Source organism: Rhea pennata, chromosome 13 (assembly GCF_028389875.1).
Source record: "Rhea pennata isolate bPtePen1 chromosome 13, bPtePen1.pri, whole genome shotgun sequence".
In the NCBI taxonomy this organism is placed as follows: Eukaryota; Metazoa; Chordata; class Aves; order Rheiformes; family Rheidae; genus Rhea; species Rhea pennata.
The window spans coordinates 2,301,178-2,324,197 of record NC_084675.1 but is presented as its reverse complement, the minus strand read 5'-3'; the positions used below and the strand labels follow the sequence as shown (position 1 = coordinate 2,324,197).

Below are 23,020 nucleotides of genomic sequence, written 5' to 3'. Positions count from 1 at the left end.
TGGAGGCTCACCCGCATGGATAGCTTACACACGCACCTATGGGAGAGAGACCCGGGACAGCCACCAACAGAGCAGGAACATTTTTAATGGGCACAATTCTGATGTATGAGCGCAAACGTTAAATTTCTATACCATATAAAAATATAGAACATTCAACAAAATAACAAAAATAGATTATTCCAGCTGCTAGTGGGTGTTGCAGGGACAGAGTTATTCAGTCTTTGCTGGGGAAGGACCCTCTTGGTAACCACCACTGCTGCATGGGGTGAAGATGGGGCCTTTCCCACCCACTGCCCCACAACAAATGCAGAGGATGAGCCCAGGCACAATGGAGAAGACATCAGGCGGTACTGGAGACCCTAGTTCTGTCCTCCGCTTATCATCACAGCCCTTGTTCCCAGCACGAGTGAGGATGGCCTGGCCCATGCCGTACACATCCTTCCATCCAGGAGCCAGCCCTGTCCCCCCATGGCTCTGCCCCACGTGGCACAGGGAGGCAGCTGCCCCATCAAAGCTGCACCTGCTGCCTTGGTGGGACCCTGGAGCCTTGGCCATGGCACAGAGCAAAGGACAGGCAAGGCGGCATCAGTGGGTGCTGGGCGAGGGGCAGTGCTTGCCGCAGCCAGGGTGCATGGGTGCAGCGGGAAGCGGGCAGGAGAGTGCAGCCACGGATGGTGCTGGGCTCCGCACGGCCAGACCCTCGTGCAGGTTTCTCTGCATTCCTAGTAGCCATGTGGGGCAGGTATGGTAGCAAAGCGTGATGGGTTCAGCTCCCTCCCCATAGCCATCCTCCTTGCTGGGAGACCTGGTGCCAGCCTGGAACTGGGCTGGCGAGGGAGCTCCGTGGTGCTGGCAGCACGAGGGCTCAGTCAGGATGGGTTTGGCTGCTGTTGGGCTGCAGTTTCATACTGTCAGAACTGCTCTGGGAGTCAGGGGACTTTTTCGCCTGCAGCACCATTGTCCAGTACCAGAGGAAGATGAGGAAACCTAGGAGAGGTGCAAGAAAGGGTAAGTGAAAACCCCTTGGAGGGATCAGCAAAAATAGGATGCAAGAATGAGCCGGCCAGCTTGCCAAGGCCAGCTCCTCTTGTACCCATCACCACTGGCACTGTCAATACCCCACAAATGCCCTGGGGCAGCTTGTGCCTTTCAGAGGAGTCCATCACCACAGGCTCACCTTGGAGAGAGTTGATGATGGTGAAGATGTAGAGGGAGACAAGGCGGAAAACACCGGAGGTGAAGGAAAAGAAGACCAGTGCCCATGGGATGCCCAGCAGGATGCTCAGGCCAAAGAGGGCTAGGACATGCTTGAACTTGTGGCCTTTCTTGTTCTGCCTGAGGAGCTCCCGGAGCATGGCCCCCAACATGACCGAGTTAAAGAGGAACACCAGGCTGAAGAAACCCAGGTTCACTATGTTGTGGATCAGAGGGCTTGTGATCCAGCATCTAGAGGGTGGAGAAAGAGTAGAGAGTTATGCTTTGTTGTCCTACAAGGGCACAAGCAGGACAGGTTGGGGAAGCAGACAGGAAGGTGCCTGACAAATTCAGCACCCAGCTTGGCTAAACACGGAGAGGGATTCCCCCCACCTTATGCAAAATCCCAAATAAGCCAGTAAAACCACAGCCTGGCAAGCTATGGAAAGTCTATAGGACACATTGGTGGTTCAACCAGCTGACTTTATCTAAGATCGGGGACCAAGTAACACATTTCCCATGACTTACATGGTTGCGTTGGTGTATTTGCCACCAGTGGATTCATACACTGGAATGGAGAATGGGCCATAGTTCGTCCAGTTAGCAAAGAAGATCAGCGTCACGCAAAAGAAGGGGAGACCTGGGTATCAAGAACAGAATGAAGCAGCAGCCATAATCTCCTGGCCCTCACACCTACTGGAAGGACTCACTGTCCCTTTCTCCTTGTATGCAGTATGAAACAGCAGTTTCTCCTCAGGGAGAATCAAGGATAGAGCACGCAACAAGGATGCCTGGCATTTGCCCTGGATGGGCAGTGAGCTGTACTGCACAGCCCACAGCTGGTGGGTCTCCCAGGGTCATAGACTTTTAGGCCACAAAAGATCATAAGATCTTGCTATTGCAGCCTCCTGTGCAAAGCGAGGCAGGGATTTCCTTCACCAAAGCTATTTCTCCTGGCTGTCCTGAATGTTTCTTTTAGAAAGAGAACATCCCATCGCTACTTAAAGACTCCAACTAGTGGCTGCCACATGCTTCCCTTGCTGTGCCACCCCAAGGGTGAACTGCCCTTGAAGCTATGGCTCCAGCTTCTGCTCTCCATCACTGTCTTCCACCTTGACAGAAAGACCCCTCTGCTCTCAGAATCTGCTCCTCCATATTTACATCTACATCCCCATCCAGGTACCACATACAGTAAGAAAGAATTCTAGGAGAAGAATCTGAGTCTACCTGTGTGTCTCCTATATCCTGTTGCCTCTACCCTGGGGATGTTTCTGCCTCTCCCAAACTCACCCCAGCCCACTAAGCAGAGCTTGAGGAGGAAGTGATTGTGGTAGGCATTGAAGACTTCAATCACAAGCCGGTAGAGATTGTAACCCTCGATGCCCATCCACGTCAGGCAGCTCAGGAGAGAGAAGTGCAGAAATAGCCCCCCAGCTCTGCAGATTGCCTCACTGCTGGAAGCCAAGTGCTCTGAGATGAGGAAGTTGACATCCAGGAGAAAGATGGCGCCCAGTAGGTTCATGTGAATGTGCATGCTTGTGATTTGGTCTCGTTGCTTGCTTCTGGAAAAGTGAGAGGGAGAGGTCTCACCACCACACCTGGCCACTTCCCTCAGCTTGGTGCCCCACAACACCCCAAGACTCCAGCTGGAGTAACTCACCATAATCTGTTAGTGTCAGGGGGGCTAAGTCGCTAATCCCGCACATGGGAACGACTGTTATACATACAAATCCAGATCCCTTCAGTTAGCTCTGTATTGCAAATCCAGATCACGGAGGGGAATAGAGTGACATATTTTCTGCCTGTCATACATGTAGGATCAATGACACTACTTGAGAGAACACCCTTCTGTTCTCCACTGGACCCTTGAAAAGATCTTTGCAAGCCTCTGCTTGCTGGATCCATGATAATAACCAAACTGTTGTTCCAAAATCACTGAAAAGTAGATGTTTTAGAGAGCACTCCAGGAGACCTGACGAAAGGGGTTGATTTCTGGAGGGAAGGGTTCAGTGCTTTCTGCAAACCTGGCTCCCTCATCATGCTTCTCAACTGCATTTGGAAAGCTTGAGCCCATGTAGGTCTAATAGCAAAGGAAAGGATGCACCTACAGAACGATGCACACACTGAGCCTGGGGTGACCTGTCAGACTGCTAACTCATCTCTGCACCCAGACTCCAGGGCTGTACCTGAAGTAGAGGAAGAAGATGGTGCAAATGGATGCCAAAGCTGAGATAAGACAGCCAATGTATGTTATGATACTCAGGTAATCCCTGTGTATATAGGTGATCTCCGGGGAGGATACCTGAGGAGAAGGAGGAACAAGAACTGTAGTGAGGGAGAAGTTCTGCAGAGGGGAAGGATGCAGAGAGCTCCAGGAAAGCAATACCCACCATCAGTACAGCAAAGTAGGTGAGGTGGTTGCATCTGCAATCTGTCTGGTTATCCCCCTTCACTGTTGTACAACCGTAGTTATTCCAGTTACCGAAGTGTGCTGCAAGGGAGAGAGCCTGGTGAGCAGTGGGAATGCAACGGAAAAGTTTTCTGACCTTCAGAGCAAAGTGTCCATGGCAGGGGAGAGGACAAAGGTGGAGGTCCTAGCTGGCCCCATACAGAGCACACAGCAAGAACATACATATATGTAGGACTGCCACCCTCAGAGGCATCAGCCCCCACCCCTGGGGAGCAAGTAACAGCTGTTGGGGCACTATGGAGGGAAAAGCCTGAAACAACCCTCTGGGACAACTTTATAGAGAGCTCCCTGGAATTAGAGAAGGGAAGAGAGATGCAAATGAGAGAGATCGCTAACAGGGGGTGTGTGAAGGTGAGGAGGATATTTTTCTCACTGCTACATGCCAGCTGGGTCAGCCCTGCTGGTTCCCCTTTGCTAGTACCTGAAACAGCAGAATGAGCAAAGACAATGTTCTACTTCACACCCAGATGCAGAAGCTCCCACACTCAAATACTCACTGGTGATGTCTTCTTGCCAGAAGACACACAGACGGGTCACATTCTTCTGAAACAAAAAAAGCATGGTCCCTGATCAGGACACATCTCTGGGTTTGACACAAGGATGGCAAGGTTGGTAGAGGGAAAGATGGGGCAGGAGATTAGAAGTTTTCAGGAGACAAACTGGGCCATATCATGAGTGTGGGCTCAAGACAGACACCATTCTCTGACGCATCTGCAAAGCAGCATCTCCTGGACAGGAGCAGGAAGAGCCACAGAGAGAGCACAAGATGCAAATGTGGTTGTAGTACAGCCTCAGAACACCTAGCAGATTTTACTAGCAGGCTGAGGGCATGGACATGGACCTGCTGAATTGTGACTATGTTCTGAGCTGGCAGGGTCTGAGCCCTTCTTGCCTCTCTATTCCCGGAGGGGTCAGGTTTAATGAGGCTATTTCCTCCACCTACCGGCAGCTGGCTGTGGAAGAAAGTGAGGACCACGGGCTCGGAGAGGTTGGCCACTACTGTGTCCACCAGGGAGATGCCGACCACCTTGTCTCCCAGGACACGACTGCTGTTTTTATCCTGTGGAGAAAGAGGAGACAGTGACAACATAGGAAAAGAGAGCTGCCAGGCATAAAGGTGCTGAGAGTTCCCAGAAACCCAACGAGAGAGGTCCCGTGCCTCTTTCCTTGTCATGTCTCCACCTCACGCTCGCAACGCCCAGGCCTCTTTCCTGGATCAATGGCTCACACACCGGGACTGAGGTTCTCCTGTCAGCAGTATCTATTGAGCATAGATGTCTGCACTCCTGCTCATTCCTTCCAGTTCAAGTAGAGGCAAAAGCACTTCCACATTGTGATCATCTACCTCAACCACAGTGGGCAAATGTTTAAAACACACCACAAACCCTCTCCCGACACATGCTAGGTCCTTTCTGCCAACTATAAAACAAAGCAAGATGAATGCCACCCTGGCAACTGAACCCGGCTTCATGTCTTCTTTTCCCTGCACTATTTCTCCATGACTCAGAGACTGGCTGCAGTCAAGCACATCCCAATGAGCAGTTTGTTCTAACTCTCATGCCCCCATGGTGCCCTGTGGTTGTGTTCAGCTCAGCATCTTTGCAGCACCTTCTCCAAGTGAGCAGCTGCCCATTGGCCTAGGTGCCACAGGCTTAATCTGTTTGGGGCTGGCTGAGGATCACAGAGGGCTGCAGGAGGAGCAGAGGTAAAAGCAAAGCCTGGTTGAATTGAAGGTGATGTTACAGGGTGCAGCTCTGCCAAGAGTGACCAGGCAAGGCTATCAAAGAGCCCAGGTGGATGCTTGGCACTTATTAGTAAGACAAGTTCCTGCTCCAGTTGGCTCTGCGCAGTCCTGTACAACCAGCCCCTCCTTGCACAGCAAAGGCACCTCACCGTGCCATACCTGGCCATTACCTGGAACATGGTCTGGCTGTTGATGTCCATGAGGAGCACCCTGTGCTCCACTTTCTCCTCCGTGTCCTTCACCTTCGTGAACAGGCTTCTTGGCAGTTCCACTGAAAATCCATGGACCTCTCTATCCTCCTGCAACAAGAAACCCATTGGAGAAGATCAGTTGGGAAGTTGTCTAAGGATGCTGGAGGACTGAGATTGTCAGGAGCTCGGGACATCAGCTGATATAGCGTGGCTAGGGAGTTCCTGCAGCCTCATGTCAGCTGGGGAGCCCGACAGTGCCTGATCGCATCTCCTGGCCCCCTGCGCAGTCCACACAGAGGCTGCAGAGTGAAGGAGAAGGTATCTCCAGACTACAGTTCTGTCCTCTGAAATGGCAGAGTCGTGCACTTAGGGAGGAATGATTCCATGCACCAGTACAGGCTGGGGGCTGACCTGCTGGAGAGCAGCTCTGCAGAGAAGGAGCTGTGAGTCTTGGACAAGTTGACTATGAGCCAGCAATGTGCCCTTGTAGCCAGGAAGGCCAATGGGATCCTGGGCTGCATTAGGAAGAGTGTTGCCAGCAGGTCGAGGGAGGTGATCCTGCCCCTCTCCTCAGCCCTGGTGAGGCCTCATCTCGAGTACTGTGTCCAGTTCTGGGTTCTCCAGTACAAGAGAGACATGGAGCTACTGGAGAGAGTGCAGCGTAGGGCTATGAGGATGATCAGAGGGCTGGAGCACCTGCCCTGTGAGGAACGGCTGTGAGAGCTGGGCCTCTTTATCCTGGAGAAGAGAAGCCTGAGGGGATCTTATCAATGTGTGTAAGTACCTGAAGGGAGGGTGTCAAGGGGATGGGGACAAACTCTTTTCAGTTGTCCCATGAGAAAGGATTAGAGGCAACGGGCAAAAACTGAACCACAAGAAGTTCTGCCTGAATATGAGGAGGAATTTGTTCACTGTGCGAGTGACAGAGCCCTGGAACAGGTTGCCCAGAGAAGCTGTGGAGCCTTCTTCTCTGGAGATGTTCAAAGCCCACCTGGATGATACCCTGTCTAACATGCTCTAGGTGATCCTGCTTGAGCAGGGAGGTTGGACTAGATGATCTCCCGAGGTCCCTTCCAACCATACCCATTCTGTGATTCTGTAGCTCTTCCTCCTGTCCCAGTCACAGCCCCTCACAGGCACTTGAGAAGAGGGGACACTTCCCTACTCCTCTCTGCCTCTCTCTTCTGCTAACTCCTTCCCACCAAGGCCCCGGGAGGTGATGCAAGGTGTTTCCCAGAGGTTACAAGTCAGGAAGTCAGAGCATCACTGCAGTCCCTCGCCACCTTCCGTAAAGGACCAAGAACAAGGAGGGCTCTGGCAAGTGCCTCCATCAAAGCTCCCACAATGGCTGTTCTGGGCCACAGGGTCACAGCCACGCATCCTTGCCTGCAAGAGCTCTCGCTGACAGGACTCTTCTCCTCAGCCCTCATCCTTGCATGCTCTGCTGCTCAGCTCCCAGCCTGAACTCACCTCTCTCTGGGAAGCAAAGGCCACGTCTTGAGGAGCTTGACTGGGTTCGATCTTCAGGACAGTTGCATGCATGGCAGCCTGCCCAAAGGTCCGATTCTGGCCTTCAAACTCCACCTTGGCCAGCTTCTTCTCAAATTCCTGCAGTTTGCTGTTGGGGAAAAGCAGGGTGCAGAGTGAGTGGGAGACAGAAGGCACAAGCTCTGCTCTGAAAGCCTCCATCGTCCAGCCAGAAAAAGACTTGCAAATGCTCTGGCACCGTGGGCAGGCTCAATAAATATCCTCTGCTTTAATAAAGTCATTGCCTGGCCTTCACCAGGAGGGGCCCAGTGGGCTGCACTGGGCTGGCCAGTAAGAAGTCGTGAGCCTGATGAGAGCCTGGGAATGGCTCAAGCTAGGAACTCACTTGCGAAAGGTCCTGTGCACCGGGACTCCCGCAGCCACTGTGGGGGACTGCACCATGAGGCTGTCTAGGTCGGTTAGCTCTTTTTCCACATCTTGCTCCCAGACAGGCATGTTTTCTGGAGAAGCTGGTGGGGACACAAAAGGAAACACTGTGGGAAAAGCAACCAGAGCCAGCTTCCTCCATGCCTCGAGCCACCCTTGGGCTGTGGGCTGACTCCCCCCTTGACTAAGCTCTAGCAGACCATGGGGAGCAGAAAGCAGAGGAGGCCCTCAGGATTTGTACCTGGAAGAGCAACCAGAGACTAGGACCCAGTGGGTTTCTCCTGGTTGCCTTGGGCAGCCAGAACAAGCAGCTGGAGCTCAGCTGCAGCAGAGGATATCAAGGCCAGGCTGTCTAAGCTTAGCTAGGTGTCTAGCAGTGCAGATGGGAGCCTTGGAGATCTCTGCAAGGCACATGAGTCCCACGGATTTTGGTGGGCCGAGGCACTTCTGAAAATCTGAGGGATCTTCTGCTTTCATCTTTAGGAACCTGCTTACCTTAGGGAAACGTGGGTATCAGGGGCTGCCTCTAGGCTGCTTCAAGCAAAACTACTTCTACTACTTATCAACCCTGAGCTGTGTCCTTAGAACACTGTGTTACAACAAATTATCAGTGCTACACAGTTGCTGTGCTGAAGAGTGGGCTGGGGATAAAATTAACTCTTCTTTCGTTAAAATAACATTGAGTTGCCTTTACCAGGGAAGAAGTAATAGGGTGAACTGTCAAGGGAGGTGTTCTTCTGGCCCTTCAAAATATAGGACACATTGAAGATAGAGCTGTTGTTCTTTTCAGTCTTCTGATTTTCTTTGCCCCAGATGATGTTACCAGACAGGTCTTTTCCCAGGAGAAAGTTCTGTTTTCCATACGCAAGTTTGAGAGTCTTGTTGGGCTTGAACCAGTAGACACAGAAGCGGTATCTGCCCAAAGTCGGAGGCAAACTGTACTTGTAATAAGAGTTTCTCTGGTTTGGCAAAAAGGGCCTTTTTATTATCAGCGCCTGGGCCGTGTTCTCAATGGAGATGATGGCAGGGCCATGCTCGTAGATGACAGAGCTGTTCTCAGTTTGGTTTCGTTCACCGCAGAAGCGGAAGTCCTCTTCTTGGCGGCTTCTCTCCCCCAACCCTGCATTGCACAAACACAGGGAAATGTTCGCCTCAGCCAGAGGGGCTCCAGGGTCCGGGACAGCCACCCCCGGCAAACCAACTGCTGCGACATCAGCAGTCAGGTGTGTTTCAACTCTGCCACTCCCCTGGCCCAGGCTGTCTCCAAAACATGCATGACCTCATCCTTGGCTGATGTGAGTGACTTAAGCCAGCTCTGTGACTTGTCTACGGTTACGCTTGGAGGTTTCAACAGTGAGCTCAGGCTCTTCAGGACATTGGACCTCCCCTCCCTTTCTGGGCCCCGGCCTCTCCCAGATGCAGGTCCCTGGGGCTGATAGAGCCTGATAAAGCAAAGGAGTTCTCCGTCTCCAAAGTGTTTCTGGAAAGTATCAGACCACCTCCAGATCCCTGCCCTGAAGACCCCAATGGACCAGAAGCAAGAGGGGAAGTCAAGCTTTCATACAAGCCCGCGAAACATTTCTAGAAACCACACTGCAAATATCTCTAGGTACCCCTTAGCCCTCCCATTTTGGGGCTGCTGATTCCTTCCAGGAGCCCAAATCTGGCCAGCCCAGGGCAGGACATGGCTTGAGGCAGCCTACCTGGGAGTGGGAAGAGAAAAAGTAGAAGGAAGAGTTGCATCATGGATGGCTCTCTTCGCTTCAGGTGCCTCTGAGGAGAAAGCATCACCTAGAAGGTCACAAAGAAAATTGATTAGTTTGGGATGCCAGGAGTATCGCCCATAGCCACAGTGCAGGGTCAGGGGATGGAGAGTAAAGCGAGCTGCTGCTTGGGTGGGAAAGCAGGAGTTCCTTGCTCGCCTTTCAGGCCTTAGAAGGGGCTATCGGCCAGGCCCTGCAGGAAGAGCTCCCTGGTGCCATCGCCACCCGGAAGAGCCATGGGTACCAGGACACTCAGCACAGCTGAAAGGACTTCAGGTGTGAGGAGGCCCTGTCCTTGTGCCCTTAGCATGGAGATGGTGCCTCATCACGCTCTTCATGCACCACAACTGCCAACAGCTCAGCGCCGCAAGGGATTCCTGTTCCTCTTGCTGCTTCAGCTCTCAGTTCATTTGCTGGCTTGTTAACATGGGCGATAGGAACAGAAGGAAACGGCGGTTTCCTACTTCGCCAGGTCTAGATTTATGTTCACTGATGCTTTCAGCTCCTAGAGATTAGCTGAAGGGCTGGTCACATTGTGGCCAGCAAACAGAGCTGCGCTGACAGATAAATCCTGAGCAGCCAGGCCAGCGGAGATGAAGATGGAGCAAGGTCCAGAGCAATAACCCGCTCGGGGTCTCCCATTTGCAAAGGCAGCAGATTTCTCCTGCATCATAGAAGTAAAGCTGCTGAGAACATGGCCCGAGCCAGCTGGGTTCGCCTCAGACATTATCGCCTGCGGGTCACTGCCAGGTCTGGTCGGGACTGCAGGCGAAAGGAGCTGCCTGGACACAAGTGTTATGGAAGAGGTAGCCCTGTGGCTGCCTCGCACGAACCAGGTGGCCTGAGCGAATGGTCCCTTCACAGTCTTTAAGAAAGAAAATAAAAAGCAACCTATGCATCGCAGAGCTGCAGTGCCCACCTGGGGCCACGCGTCCCACACGCCCGGGGGTCTGCCCCACGGGGCCACGCCGGCAGGGACAGCGGAGCGTGTGGGCCACCACCGGCGACGCTCAGCAGAGCTGAGTGCAACCCGCTCCGGTTCAGGAGAGGAAAGCAGAGCGTGGGAACGCTACAGCTGCCACACGGGTCCTGCAGATGGGAACATGCCCCTGGCCAAGCTCGAAGGGACTGGTGGCCTTATTGCAGCGCCTGCTGCCACGAGCGACAGCCACTTCCACCCAACGTGCCTCCTCGCCCGGCCCCGAGCACCTGGGGCGGATGGGGCTCTGCCCTCATCTGAGGAAGGCAGCCTTTCTCCACTTCCCGCTCACGGCCCAGAACCGCAGTCGCTGGGTCGCAGTGCGGCTTTCGCAGCAAAACTAAGACAAAAGTACTACGAGATGGGTTTAAACTGAATAAAATAGCGACTTCTGCACGCAGACAGGGAATTCCGGCAATCCCCGGAGGCGGTGGAGGCGAGGGTCAAAAAGGGACCAGGCGCATTCGCGGAGAGCAGGTCCATGAACAGATGCGGAAAGGATGCACCCGCGGCCGTCGCCCGCCCAGCAATGCGGGGTGCGGGGCGGTACGAGGGAAACGCTCGGCGGAAATCGGCCAGGCACATGTGCTCTCCCTAAATAGCATCCCCCAACGCCGCTGGCGGGGAGGGGGGGGAGGGGGGGCCGGACCTGATGTTCATTCTTACGGCCAAAGTCATTCCAGCCACGCGGACGCCGGCTCTCCCTGCCCTGGGTGCCAGTTCGCGCGATGCTGCCCTGCCGCGGCCTCGCCGGTGCCAATGCAGCAAGCGCAGCTGCCAAAAGCTGCCCGCGGCTCGGCTGCACCCGCCGCCTTTGCGTGGATGCTTATAGCAAGCCGTGCTCTCCCTGCGGAGCGGCGCCAGGGTCCGAGGTCCACGGGGAGCTGCTCCGCCTGCCGTCCCGGGGAGCCGGAGCCGCCGCTCTGAATTCACCGCGTCCGTCCGTCGGCCCTTGCGAGCTCCTCGTCGCCTTTCTCCGACCAGCCTGGCAACGTCGTCCCCCGCCGCCCCCTTGCAAGAGGTGCAAAGCGGATGCCTGGAAGGATGCGGGCACCAGGAGGGGACGGCACGGCCTGCGGTACCCCGCACGGGCGAGCGGGGGAGCCGCCGCAGGCGGGGTGGCCCCGGGGGACAGGGCGGGCATGGGGGACCTCAGGGATGGGACCGCCCGGGCAGGCGGTGTCACACCAGCCCGGAGCTTCACGCGGCGGTGGGAGCCCAGAGGTGCTAATGGACCCACGTGCCCTCGCTAACCACACGCTTCTCGCTCTCGGGCCCTCCCATCTCGCTTCGCCCCAGGCCTCGGGGCCACACCAGTAACCACAGCTCCGTCTCGGCTACGCCGCTTGCTCTGGAAACTTCTCGCCCTTTCCTCGCCACGGGTTCAGCCTCCTACGCCGCAGCAACAGCACTGGGGCAGGGCCCGTGAGCCAGCCTCACCCCAGTAGCCCCTGGCCCCGAGCCCGGCCGCCGAGCAACGCTTCGGAGGAGCTGCCTGACGAGAAACCTCACTCGTGTTGGTCTTGACAGCGCTGGCACCAAGGAAATGCGCTTTGCTGCAAACTCTAGGTGGGGAAAGCCCGGTCTGAAAACAGCCCACATCTGCAAACCGGAGCGGATCACGTAAAAACCCACTCCCGCAGGACCCCATCAGCTGCAAACAGCCTAATGCAACCCGTGAAAGCCTCCAACGGAGCCTCCTGGGAGCAGAAAAGCATCACACGAGGGCTGTCCCTGCACCCCGCGGTGCTCAGCGACGCCCAAAGCCGAGGCGCGCTCCAGCATCGCTCTCAAAATCGTCCCGGCTGCGCGCGTCCACAGCGTTAGAAAGCGGCTTACAGCCCCGTCGAAAGCAGCGTCCTCATCCCCGGGCGCGCGCACTGCAGCTGCTCACCGCCTTGCCATGGTGAGAGGAGGAGGAGGAAGCTTCGCCGGCCAGCTCAGCTCCGTGGCCACATCCTGCGCCTGCACATCGCCTGCCGGAGCCGCTCCGCGGCAGCCCAGCCCTAGGCAGACGTCGCTTATCTTCTCTCCCCGTCTGCTCCAGGTAGCAATTTGCCATCCCAGGAAAACGGGGGCATCGGGTTGTAAATCAGCCGGCTGCCGTGGGGAGCACGGAAGGAGGAGGGCGAAACAAAGGCGGTTTGCAGCAAATCAGCCCGGCAGGGAACGGCACGAGGATCAGAAGGCAAACGCACCCAGCCGCGGAGCGAGGCTGGCTGCCGAGCCGATCCCAAAGACGCCGTGGGAGGAGGCGCGCGAGGGGCTGATAACCGCACGGGAAGCGAAGGGAAGCACCGGGGCTGCTTGAAAGCCACCCCCCGCCAATGCGATGCAGTGCCAATGCGACGCCAATGCAGTGCCAATGCAGTGCAGTGCCGATGCAGTGCTGATGCAGCGCCAATGCAGTGTAGTGCCAATGCAGCGCAGTGCCAATGCGACGCCAATGCAGTGCCAATGCAGCGCAGTGCCAATGCAGCGCCAATGCAGTGCAGTGCCAATGCAGCGCAGTGCCGACGCAGTGCCAATGCAGCGCAGTGCCAATGCAGCGCCAATGCAGCGCAGTGCCAATGCAGCGCAGTGCCGACGCAGCGCCAATGCAGTGCCAATGCAGCTCAGTGCCGACGCAGTGCCAATGCAACGCCAATGCAGTGCCAACGCAGCGCAGTGCCAACGCAGTGCCAACGCAGTGCCAATGCCGATGTTAAAGCCGGGAGCGGCAGGTCTGGGAATGCAGAACGCAGTGCGGAGCCAACGCACCGGGGGTGCGAAGCACGAGACCCCGACACCCGGGCTCAGCCAAGCTGTGCCCATCCTCCGGAGCCTCTCCAGGCGGGAATCCCAGCTCGGGGGCCAGCGGCAGGAACGGGCTTCAGCCCATCCTGCTGCGCTCTCCCCGTCCAGGCTTCCCAGCTGCGCGGAAAGGGGTCGGCCCCTTTTAGCACCAACCATTACCGAAAGCTCACCCCAGAGCCAAAACCCCCGAGGAAGGGCAGCTGGCATTTCCCCTCCGGACCGAACGGCCCGGCTCACCCCGATGTGACGCTCGCCCAGATGCAACGTCATGTTCGCTTTATTGCTGCTTCCGGAGCCGAAACAATAGCCGAGATAAAATCCCCTGGAAGGGCGTTTCGACGGGACAACTCCGTTCCTATCTGCGCCCACAAAAGGCACGGCCGGAAGAGCCCGGGCCGTGGCGAGCCGGGGGCTGCTCCCTGCCGGCTCCCGGAGCGAGCGCCCGCAGCAGTTCCCTTCCCTACCCAAAGCCGGGACGATGATGCGCTCCGGTACCTCCGGTTTTCCGCAGCCCGGCACTCCCCGGGAGCCTTCCTCGGGCGAAGCCCCTCCTCTGCCTCGCGCCGGCCAGCGGCCCCAGCGGCGCCGACGAGGCCGCCCGCTCTCGCGGGAGCGTTCCCATCCTACGAAACCCCTAGGTCCGCTCAACCTGGAAAAAAAGGCAGTATTTATTACTACGGAGAAATCCGTCCGGGTCACTTAGCGCCAGGTATTTGGACGCTTGGCAGCGGCTCAGGCTTCTCCCGCGCCTTTTTTTTATTTATTTTTCTTTTCCAAGGAGAAAGGAAGATGTTCTCATATCTTAAACAAACACCGGAAACAAGGAGACCCAGGGGTTTTTCCTCTCGCTTTTGCCTCGAGGGTTTTTTTTCAGGAGGACATACGCCGGGGCTGCGCGCCTCGGCGCTCCCGTCTCCGAGATGACAGCCAGCGCCGGGTGTCCCCCCGCCCGGCCGCGGGGCTGCGATTCGGCGTGCCCGTTTGCAGCCGGCTCGGGGCTCCGCTGGGGACTGCACGCAGTGCTTCGCTTCGGTGGGCACGGGCTGAATTTTGCAGACGGGACCAAAAAATAAAATAAAAAAAAGAAATAATAAAAAAAAAAAGATAAAAACTCCCACGGGTCCAGCCTAGGTTCTTTCCAGATCTCCTGTCCTTCACGGGCTGCTAGGAAACATCTCCTCCGCAGAAAGACGAGGGAGTCTCACCCGATAGCTGACGGGGAGGACGCCGGGGGAGGAGGGCGCAGATGGACGGCTGCTATCGTAGGCTCGGGAGGCAGCGGCTTTGCTTAGGGCTTTATCTCAAATGTTCAAAATTACAAAATTTCCATTTCCTAAAAAAACGCCAGGGTCATGAACACCTCAGCTAACTCAACCAACCAGTGCGATCTCACTTCGTCCATAGTGAAAGGGGAACACACGGCACCTAAGATGGTCGGATCTGTGTCCTTCCTTCAGACACCAAAATGGTCAAGAAAAATGTTCCGTCCTCCTCCACCCCGGATAATTGACAACAGCTGCGAGTGCAAGGGATCTGCTGAGGGCCTTGTCCTGTGGTGGCCTAGACTGGACCCATAAATAGGGCAGATCCTCCTAGACATCTTCAGCCTCCCCCTGGCCAAGCACTGACCACAACAGTGAGGTGGTCCAGGAAGAACATCCCAAATCGGTGTTTGCCAGCACCCACTGCACCATCCTGGCCTTTACAAGGCAGGTCGCAGTCATGGGGTAGCACCCACCAAAGCCACCTGTGTCTGTTCCGTGCTAGCCTGTTCTTGAAGCTGCTGTTCTTCATCATGAGAAATCACTTGGCTGCCTTCTCCTCCTCTTGGGACAGCTTGCATCTTTTCTCCACCCAAAAAACCCTTCTGGTCTCACAGCTTCCATTGTGTCCTATCCCAGACAGCTGTGAAGCTCCAGTGCAATTGGATGCTGCTGCTCTGCTTCCCGTGGGAGCACGTGGTGCAGAGGAAGGGGGAACTAACACCAGGGGCTGCAGGTCCGTGCCCGAGACCATCGGGTGACAGTGGTCACCAGAGCAGGCACAGTGGGACTGGCAAGAGTCGGAGGAAGCACCGGTGCCTCCGTGCTTGCCGCCCGCTCTGCAGCCGCGCTGCGGTGCCACCGAGGTGGACACCCACATCCCTGGGACCTCGCGAGAAGGGGCAGGCTCCCAGCAGCAGCGCTGGCTCACTGGGGTGCAGGCGCAGGTCAGCGGGCTGGAAAAAAAAGGTCTTTTATATGCAACCAGGTGTACATTCCTGCCTACACCAGATCCCGCCTGAACGCGTCCAGGTCAGGGGATCTGTAGGTCTGGGCAAAGTTCTGGCAGTTCCTCCAGGTCTCTTCCTCGGCCACACGAAGCAGCTCTGCATCGCTTCCCAGTCTCGTGGGTGCCAGTGAAGGGAGATTTAGGTTAGCACAAAGCAGAGCAGCCCAAACGACTCTGGATCAGGCTCCGAGGCTTTTCATTTTGGGCTCTGGAAGCTTTGAGGGTGGCAGCAAAACTGGCGCTGTGCAAGGTTTGCAGAGGCTGGGTTAGACCAGGCCTGCTGGGCTTTCCCGCTGCAAAAAGAGCAGGCACATCTGCGGGGAGGCTGCAGCGTCTCCGCGAAAGCAAAGCGCCGGGGAGCAGCAAAACCTGCGCAGCCCCGAGCAGCAAAGCGTCTGAGTGGGGTAACCAGCCCCTGCCAGGGTTTTACGTGCCCCATCTCCCTGATCCTTCTGCAAGCTTCCTCCTGCTCCAGGGCCTTTCACTAGTCGGGTGCTGGGGGAGTCTGTCACTGATTAATACCTCCGTTAAATATTACAGCCCAGCCTGGAGAGGGCCAGCGTGTGCCCTCGCTGAACACTCACTCCTGCGTGGGTCAGCGTCTCGGCGTGCCTTGCCCTCCCCGCTCCGCGTTTGCCTCCCGTTGGGTTTGAGGAGCCAGGTAGGAGGCCCTGGGGGCCAAATCCCCGCCAGGTCCCTGCCAAACCCCAGCTGTCGGGGAGCTGGTGGGAAAAGAGTTGGCGGGTCCAAGCCCTCCCGAAAAACAGGTGCTGGCAGGCTGCTGCCCAGCTGGTACCGCGTTGGCACAGGCTCGACGTGGCCGTCTGCCCTCCATGGGGCCACGGCCCGCGCGAGTTTGTCTCCCAGCCCTGCAGAGCCGGGTTGCTCAAACACCCGCCGGTGCTGCCGAAAGGTGCGGACGCTGCCAGCCCCGGGGTCCTGCCGCAGCAGCGTGCGGTTGTTTGCAAACCTGTTGCTGCGCAGAGAGCAGCCCCCGGCTTGCAGGATTAAGAGCTGGATCTCAATCAACTGTGCAACGGGTTTTTTTAGGCTTTGGCCTGACTCATGTGGGGAGCTGCAAACGGTGCAGCGGCACAGCAAAACCTGTCGTGCCTGGGATCCCGGTCCGGACCACGCTTCAAGGATTGCTCAAGGTCCAGCCTCTCTCTCCTGGGCTCGTTCTCCAAAACTACGTCTAGGTGCCAGCTCCCGGTAGAGACTGAAGCAGGGTACCGAAGGCCTCAGACCATGAAATGAGCTCTGGCCGTGTTCCCTGCCGAACAGCGATTCAGACTCGCTGCCAAGGGGTTATTCTAGGAGACTTAATTCCAGTTCCCTGGTTGGTCTCTCTGGGTTTCAGCTGGGTCTCGCTGGCTTCACGGGGGTAGTTCAGCCAGCTTGGAGATGGCGAGCGCCCTAAACCAGCTCCGAGCCCTGCAGACTCTGGCAACGTGCCAGAACCAGCAGAAGCAAATCAAAATTTTTCATGAGGAATCCCCCGGCAGGCACTTTCGGGGAGAGAAATCACCCTGTCGAGACAAGTCTGTCGTCCTGGGCGCACGCTGCACCCTCTGCGTGGAAGGAATGGCTGAGCGCGCTCACGGCTGCCCCGGGGCTGGTTGGGGTGGGAAGCGGCGGCCACACGCGCTGCGCTGCGCCGGGGCGCTTTGCAGCGCTCAGCTGTGCCGGAGGGAGCAGCCGGGAGCAGCTGGCCCCGGTCAGGCACAGGGGGGATTCGCGATTTCCCAGCCCAGGAATTCAGCCTGACTCCGGGGGCAGAGGAGACGGGTGCCGGGGCAGGCGAGGGAGAGCCCGATTTAGCAAGGAGAGGAATGGCCCACAGGGATGGAGGCTTCAGTGCAGAGGTTGCGCCCCAGTCTCGACTTGCGCAGCCCAGCGGCCCTGTCTCTGCCCGCGTCGAGACGTGCCACGCACCCAGCTCAAACGTGTGCGCGACAAACGTCCCGTCACAAGCCTGCATCGCCGTACACCCCAAAGCCTCCCATCAGTCCTCGCTTAGCTCTGGCCGGGCGGGCTGGACAGGCAACCTGCCCACCAGGCAACCTGTCACCTGGAGGTGCTTCCCCAGTGGCCCCAGTCCCAGTGGGTGACGGGCTCCCGGGGTCCCGCTGGCCTGCGGCCGGGCAGCGCCGCTGCAGGGGCAGGCGGGCCCTCTCTGCGCACGCAGCACCGGCCCCCTGCCCACGCCCCAGGCGCGTAGAGGGCCAGGGACCCCGCAGCACCCCCTCCCCGTATTCCCAGTAAGGAGAGAGCACCCCGCCATCGTGACCCCCCACCCCGGATCCCCGAAAGCGAGGGGCCCTCCCCGCTGTCCAAGCCCCGCCGGCACCTGCTGCGCCGGCCCCATCCCGCCGGCCTGCCCACCGCCCCCACCCGCTCGCGATGCCGCCGTGCCCCATCGCTGCTGCTCCGCAGCCTCCCCAGAGCTGCTCCGGCTCCGCCGCCCCCCCGGGCCCTTCCCCGCCGCGCCGCTCCGCGCTCCTCGGGTACCTGCGCCGGGCTGCGGCCGCGCAGCGGAGCGGAGCCCGCAGCGGGGCGGCTCCGAGCGGCGCGGCGGGGCTCGGCGGGGCTCGACGGGGCTCGCTGCGGCGGGGCTCGACCGGGGCTCGACGGGGCTCGCTGCGGCGGGGCGCGGCGCAGCACGGCTCGACGCGGCTCGGCTCGGCTCGGCTCGGCACCGACTGCTTCGCCCCCGCCCCCCGGCAGGCGGTGACTCAGCGGGGCGGGACCCGAGCGGGCAGCGCCGCACCGGCTCCGCCGAGACCCTCCGGCCCCGCGGCCGGCGGCGGCGGCACCGCCCTCCCCGGTCCCCGGTCCCCGGCTCTTGCACCTGCCCGGCTCGGCTCGGCTCGGCTCGGCTCGGCTCGGCCCGGCCCGGCCCTGCCCAGCCCGGCTCGGCTCGGTTCTGTCCAGTCCCGCTGAGCCTGAGGGGGCTGCAGGGGCGACGGCCGCAAGGGGGAACGGTAACAGGAGGTGGCACAGAAATCCGGGACCAGGGAAGGACGGGCTGAGAGCGAGGGCCAGCTCCAGGGTATTTCCAGTTCAGTTGATACCGCGCAGGAGCCTGGCAAGCGTTCAGGGCAGGAAAGGAGTTGTTTGGTTGGCAAGCTGCACGGCCTGGCTGCAAAAAAAGGCTTAAAAATAAGTTAATAGAAAAGGAGCCAGAACAGTGTGTCCCCGCGAACATTATCCTTGTCCCCTGAAGGAAATGAAGGAGACAGAGCAGCAGGGCAAAGAGCAGCAACCTGTGCCGCCAGGCCGGTTCGCTCCGGGGCTGAACCACGCAGAGAGCCGGGAGCAGAGGGGTCCCGGGGCCTTCGCAGCACGAGGGGGACAGCAAATCTGAGCCCCGCGCTCGGTGCCAGGGCAGGGTCCCCCGCCTGCCAGCTGCCCTGCGCCACAGGAGCCGAGGCTGGGAGCGATGAAGTCTGGGAGAGCAGAGGGAACAAAGCGGCTGCGGAGCAGCGGGAGAGCGCTGCCAGCTTCCACCAAAACCAGCCTTTTGTGAGCGCTGAAAAGAAGCCGCCAGGATGAAATGAAACCAAAAAAAAAAAAAAAAAAGAAAAGGAAAAGAAAAGGCTCCAAGGAGATGTGGAGGGGAGGAGAAGTGAGTTGGGAGGTTTCCAGGAAGTGCCCCGAGTAAATAGTCACACTTGCAGATATTTGCAACTGGTTGAATAGGACTTTTCTTTCTCCTTGGGGGAAGGGTAGAAAAGAACCTCCCGCGAGCCTAGCGAAGGTGACGGGCGCTGGGCAACGGGCTCCATCCTTGGTGCTGTTTCCTAGCAGGCAGTGCTTGGATGAGGCCCCGGCGGCCCCAACGCCATCCCTCCGTGTCCCCGTGGTCTCAGCCCTCCCGCCTGTGTGCTGCGCCGCGGGAAGCTCCTGCGGGGCCTCTCGTGCCTCCGTGGGCTTTGCCGGCGAGCTTATCCCAAATTTATTGCAAATCCTGAGGCCCGAGCTCAAAGCTGCCGCAGGCTTGCGGCCGCTGGCCGCGTGCTGCCGGCAGCGCTCCCGTTCCCACGGGAAGCCGGGGCAGCCCGTCGCCCCACAGCTCGCCGGCGGGGCTGGGTGCTCACGCGGCCGGTCACGCAGCCGGACGATGCATGAGGTTCCCTTTGGAGAGCAGCGCCGCGGCATCCGGAGCCGAGCCCCGCGGCGCGCTGGGCACCAGCGGCTCCGGACGGGAGCCGCCGCGGTGCGGGCTCCGGCGTGCTGCAGCACGTTCCCTCAGCGTCGCTGCCTCCAGCCAAGCCTTCGGCTGCGGTCATCGTGACCAGCTCGCTGCCCTTCTTTGGGAAACGCTGTAAATCTGCCTGCAGGGAAGAAATGACACAAAAAATGAGCAAGAAAAAGCCTCGTGCTCTCTCTTTCGCTTCCCATCTCCTTGTGCTTGCACTTCCCAAAGGTTTTCACGTTCCTTGCCTTTTCCAGCGGAGACCTGCTCACCCGGAGGCTGCACTGGGGGGAGCAGGATCGGGCCCCTCCTGGCAGATCAGGTGTCTTCCCCATGTCTTACCGTCTCTGCTGGGTTTTCCTGCGCTTGAGATCATCCTTGTGATGAGAAAAGGCCATTTCAGGCTGTCCCCTCACGGCTGTTTGGGGAACAAAGAGACTTTTGTCTGCAGGCAATGTTATCAGGAGGTTGGCAGAGTTATTTTTAGATTGCCGTCTGCACTTTTTGATATTATCAGATTATCTTTAAGGCCTTGCTTCAAAGGCCCTGGCTGAGTGGGGGGGGGGGACAGGGGGGGAGGAAATCCTTGCGTTGTCCTTCACCAGGGAACTTGGCCTTTGGCACCAGCCCAGCAGCAGCCAGTCTGTCTGATAAGAGTTTATTGCTCAAGGTAGTTCCTAAAAGCCCCCGCGCCGCTGCTGCTGACCGTCTCTGGGTACTTGCAGTCGGTGGTAAACCACCTGCTGCGCGTGTTTTAAAGAGTCGCGGAGAAAAGTTGCAACCTCTTGGTGGAGAAACGAGGCTGTTTGGGTAATCGCCTGCATCCTGCCCGGCGCTTCAGCCGGGACCGTGCCTTTGGGATGCACTAAGTGCTCCCGCTTACGGGAGCAGGTGACGAGCACCGGGGGAAAGGGAGCAGAGAAAACCAAGCGTGGAAAAAGGAGGAGGCAGGCAGGCAGCGGGCTCAACACGTCCCCGATAAAATCATCGCCAGGTCGCCGCCCCGGCGTTGAGCAGCGATCGCGAGCCGGGCGAGGGAGGAGGGAGACGGCGCCGCGGCCCCGTGGGGAACGCCGCGCCGGGGAGCCCACCTGGGAGACCGCGGGCAGGAGCGGGGAGGCCCCGTCCGCCCCTGGCGGCGCAGGGCTGCCGACGGGCTGCCGCACCTGGGAAGGAAACTCGTGCAAAGGGAGACGCGCCTCCCACTCCGCCGGCAGCAACGGCAGCGCGCCGCGGCGGCGAAAGAGCTTTGTGTTTTTCGGCGACGGAGCCCTGAGGATCAGATTGCTCTAGCAGGTGACGTCAGCCCGCCCGCAGGGCTTCTCGTGACCGCTGGAGAGCCAAAAGGCAGGGGGCCGTCTGCGAGCGGCAGCAGCCCGGCTCGCCGAGGGCTGGGATCGCCGCTGCCGGCAGCTTCGCAGCTACCGCGGCATCGCCGCCGGCAGGGCTTTGCACCGGAGCAGCAGGAGACGGGCACCAAGCCCTGGAGAACGTCAGCGGACCACGCACCAGCCCCATGCACCGGCACACGGCCACCTCTCAGAGCGACCAGGTGGAGCGTTCCTGGCACAAGTCCTCGGCAGTTTCACATGGAGAAGAGCTAGGAGAGAAGGCAATGGCAAGGGCACGGATCGGCTAGACCTGCCTCGAGAGCCAGAGGGAGACCTAGGGGAGCTCCACGCTAGCACCTCAGCTGGGCCACCCAACTCCAGCACCGCAGGGTTGCGTGGTGAGCAGAGCTGGTGGCCCAAGGCAGGAGCCAGGTCTCCATGAGCATTAGCAGCATGTGTGCTTCCGAGGCCTTTCCTGACTGGGGGGCTGGCTAGGGGCCATCAGGAGTAGTGGGGAGGGAAGCAAAGTTGCACGAGGTTGTGGTTATGAGGAGGGGAGAGAAGGGTTTTAAGAGCAAGGGAAAGTGAGGGAGAGCTGGGCAGGAGAAACACTGACTCCTTTGCAGAGTTCTGGTCTCTCAGAGGCTCCAGGTGCTGAAGGGGCTTTCCACACACCCAGAGGCCTCACTACACATTTGGGAGGTAGGTGGAGGTCTCTCATCTGCTCCGTGGGTGAGATGACATGGGCGGCAGCAAAGGTGCAGGGGAGCAACACAATAAATGCCAAGTTTGAGGAGTTTGGGTGGGTTGTGCTGGTTATCTCCAGGGGGAAGTTTCATTCAAAGCTCTACTCTGATCTCAGGACAGTTTTAGACCACCAGAAAAGGTGTGAGTTGGTGTTGCCCACACGTGGTGCCAGGATGCTGGTGATACTTTCGGAGGCCCCCTTGGTATCTGTGGGATTAGTCAGTGCCAGGCTCATCTGCTCCCATCTGGCCTGAGCTGGCCTCACATTGTTCATCACTGGTCTCACTGTCCCACTGCTATTTGTCCCCAGGTTCAGCTGCTACATGGTCCACTGATGTTCTCAAGAGGTTGGTGCTGGTCTCCTGCTGCTCAGGCTGACCGCTGCAGCAGTGGTAGTTGCTCTGGGGCTTACAGGTCCTGTACCAGTCACTGGAGAGGCACTCTCAGGGAATGTGCAACCATGAGCTGAGCTGCCTTGAATCCAGCTATAGTCAGCGATGGAGGAGGGGGAGAGGGATGATGCAGCAGCATGAATCACAGCACTGTTTGGAAGGGCTGTCTGAATGTCTCCAGTCCAACCTCTTGCTTGGATAGGGCTAGGTGAGGCAGACATGGCTTTGTCTAGCTGAGTCTTAAAGACTTCCAAAGATGGAGATCCCAAATCTCTGGGGAAATGTTCCAGGGCTATGCAATCTTCCTAGTCAACCTGTCTTTCTTGTGTCTGAGCTGAACCTCCCAACTCAAACCCACGGCCGATGCCACTTTTGTTATATCACCCGGTACTACCGAGAAGAGTTTGACCCCAAAGTCTTTGCAGCTGCCTTCAGGTAGTTGTAGGCTGCTGTTAGCTCTCCCCTTCGCTGCCTCTCTGCCAGACTAGCCCAGCCCAGCTCTATCAGCATCTCTCCATAAAATATGTGCTATCCCGGAGGGCTGAGCGTTGTCTGGGCTTGAGCTGCAGCAAGGGGGGCCCCACAGCACGTGCTGGAAAGTGGGAGGGAGAAGTAGAGAGGGGTGCCAAGCAGTCTGCTGCGGGTGCCAGCTAATGGGTCTGGGAATCGGCACCTCCTATGGAAAAAGCAATTTATTGCACCTGAGGATCTGCCCCATAGCCGCTCCAGCCTGCCTACAGTCTCTTTGCCTTGGCTGCTGAGAGCTGCCCACCTTCGTGCCCAAACCTGCCAGTCGGCATAAGACAAAACATCCTTCCTGGCTCTGAGACAACTCCAAGGAGCCAAACACAGGCATCTTTTGGGACAGACCACAAAAAAATGAGCAAGAAGGAGCCTTGGAAGAGTTGGGGCTGTGCTCGGAGGAGCTCGAGCAGACCATGTTATGAGCAGTTACATCCAAAATGCCAGCCTCACAGAAGCAGGAGCGAGCCTCGGTCTTGGTCTCATGGTCAGCGTTCCCCAGAGGGTC

At 58.2% G+C, this 23,020-nt stretch overlaps 1 protein-coding gene across 1 annotated transcript; it reads right to left on the bottom strand.

Annotated features, from left to right (window-relative positions):
* Positions 1-65: 65 nt before the first annotated feature.
* On the bottom strand, positions 66-18,011 carry LOC134146461 (adhesion G-protein coupled receptor G1-like). Its single transcript, XM_062586906.1, has 14 exons — positions 17,834-18,011; positions 9,217-9,304; positions 8,208-8,633; positions 7,473-7,596; positions 7,070-7,217; positions 5,579-5,707; positions 4,608-4,724; positions 4,162-4,207; positions 3,585-3,685; positions 3,381-3,496; positions 2,485-2,756; positions 1,723-1,834; positions 1,178-1,446; positions 66-987 (listed from the first exon to the last, which is right to left on the bottom strand). The coding sequence occupies exons 2-14, from the start codon at positions 9,299-9,301 to the stop codon at positions 866-868; spliced, it is 2,067 nt and encodes a 688-aa protein (XP_062442890.1). The 5' UTR covers positions 9,302-9,304; positions 17,834-18,011; the 3' UTR covers positions 66-865.
* Positions 18,012-23,020: the final 5,009 nt, after the last annotated feature.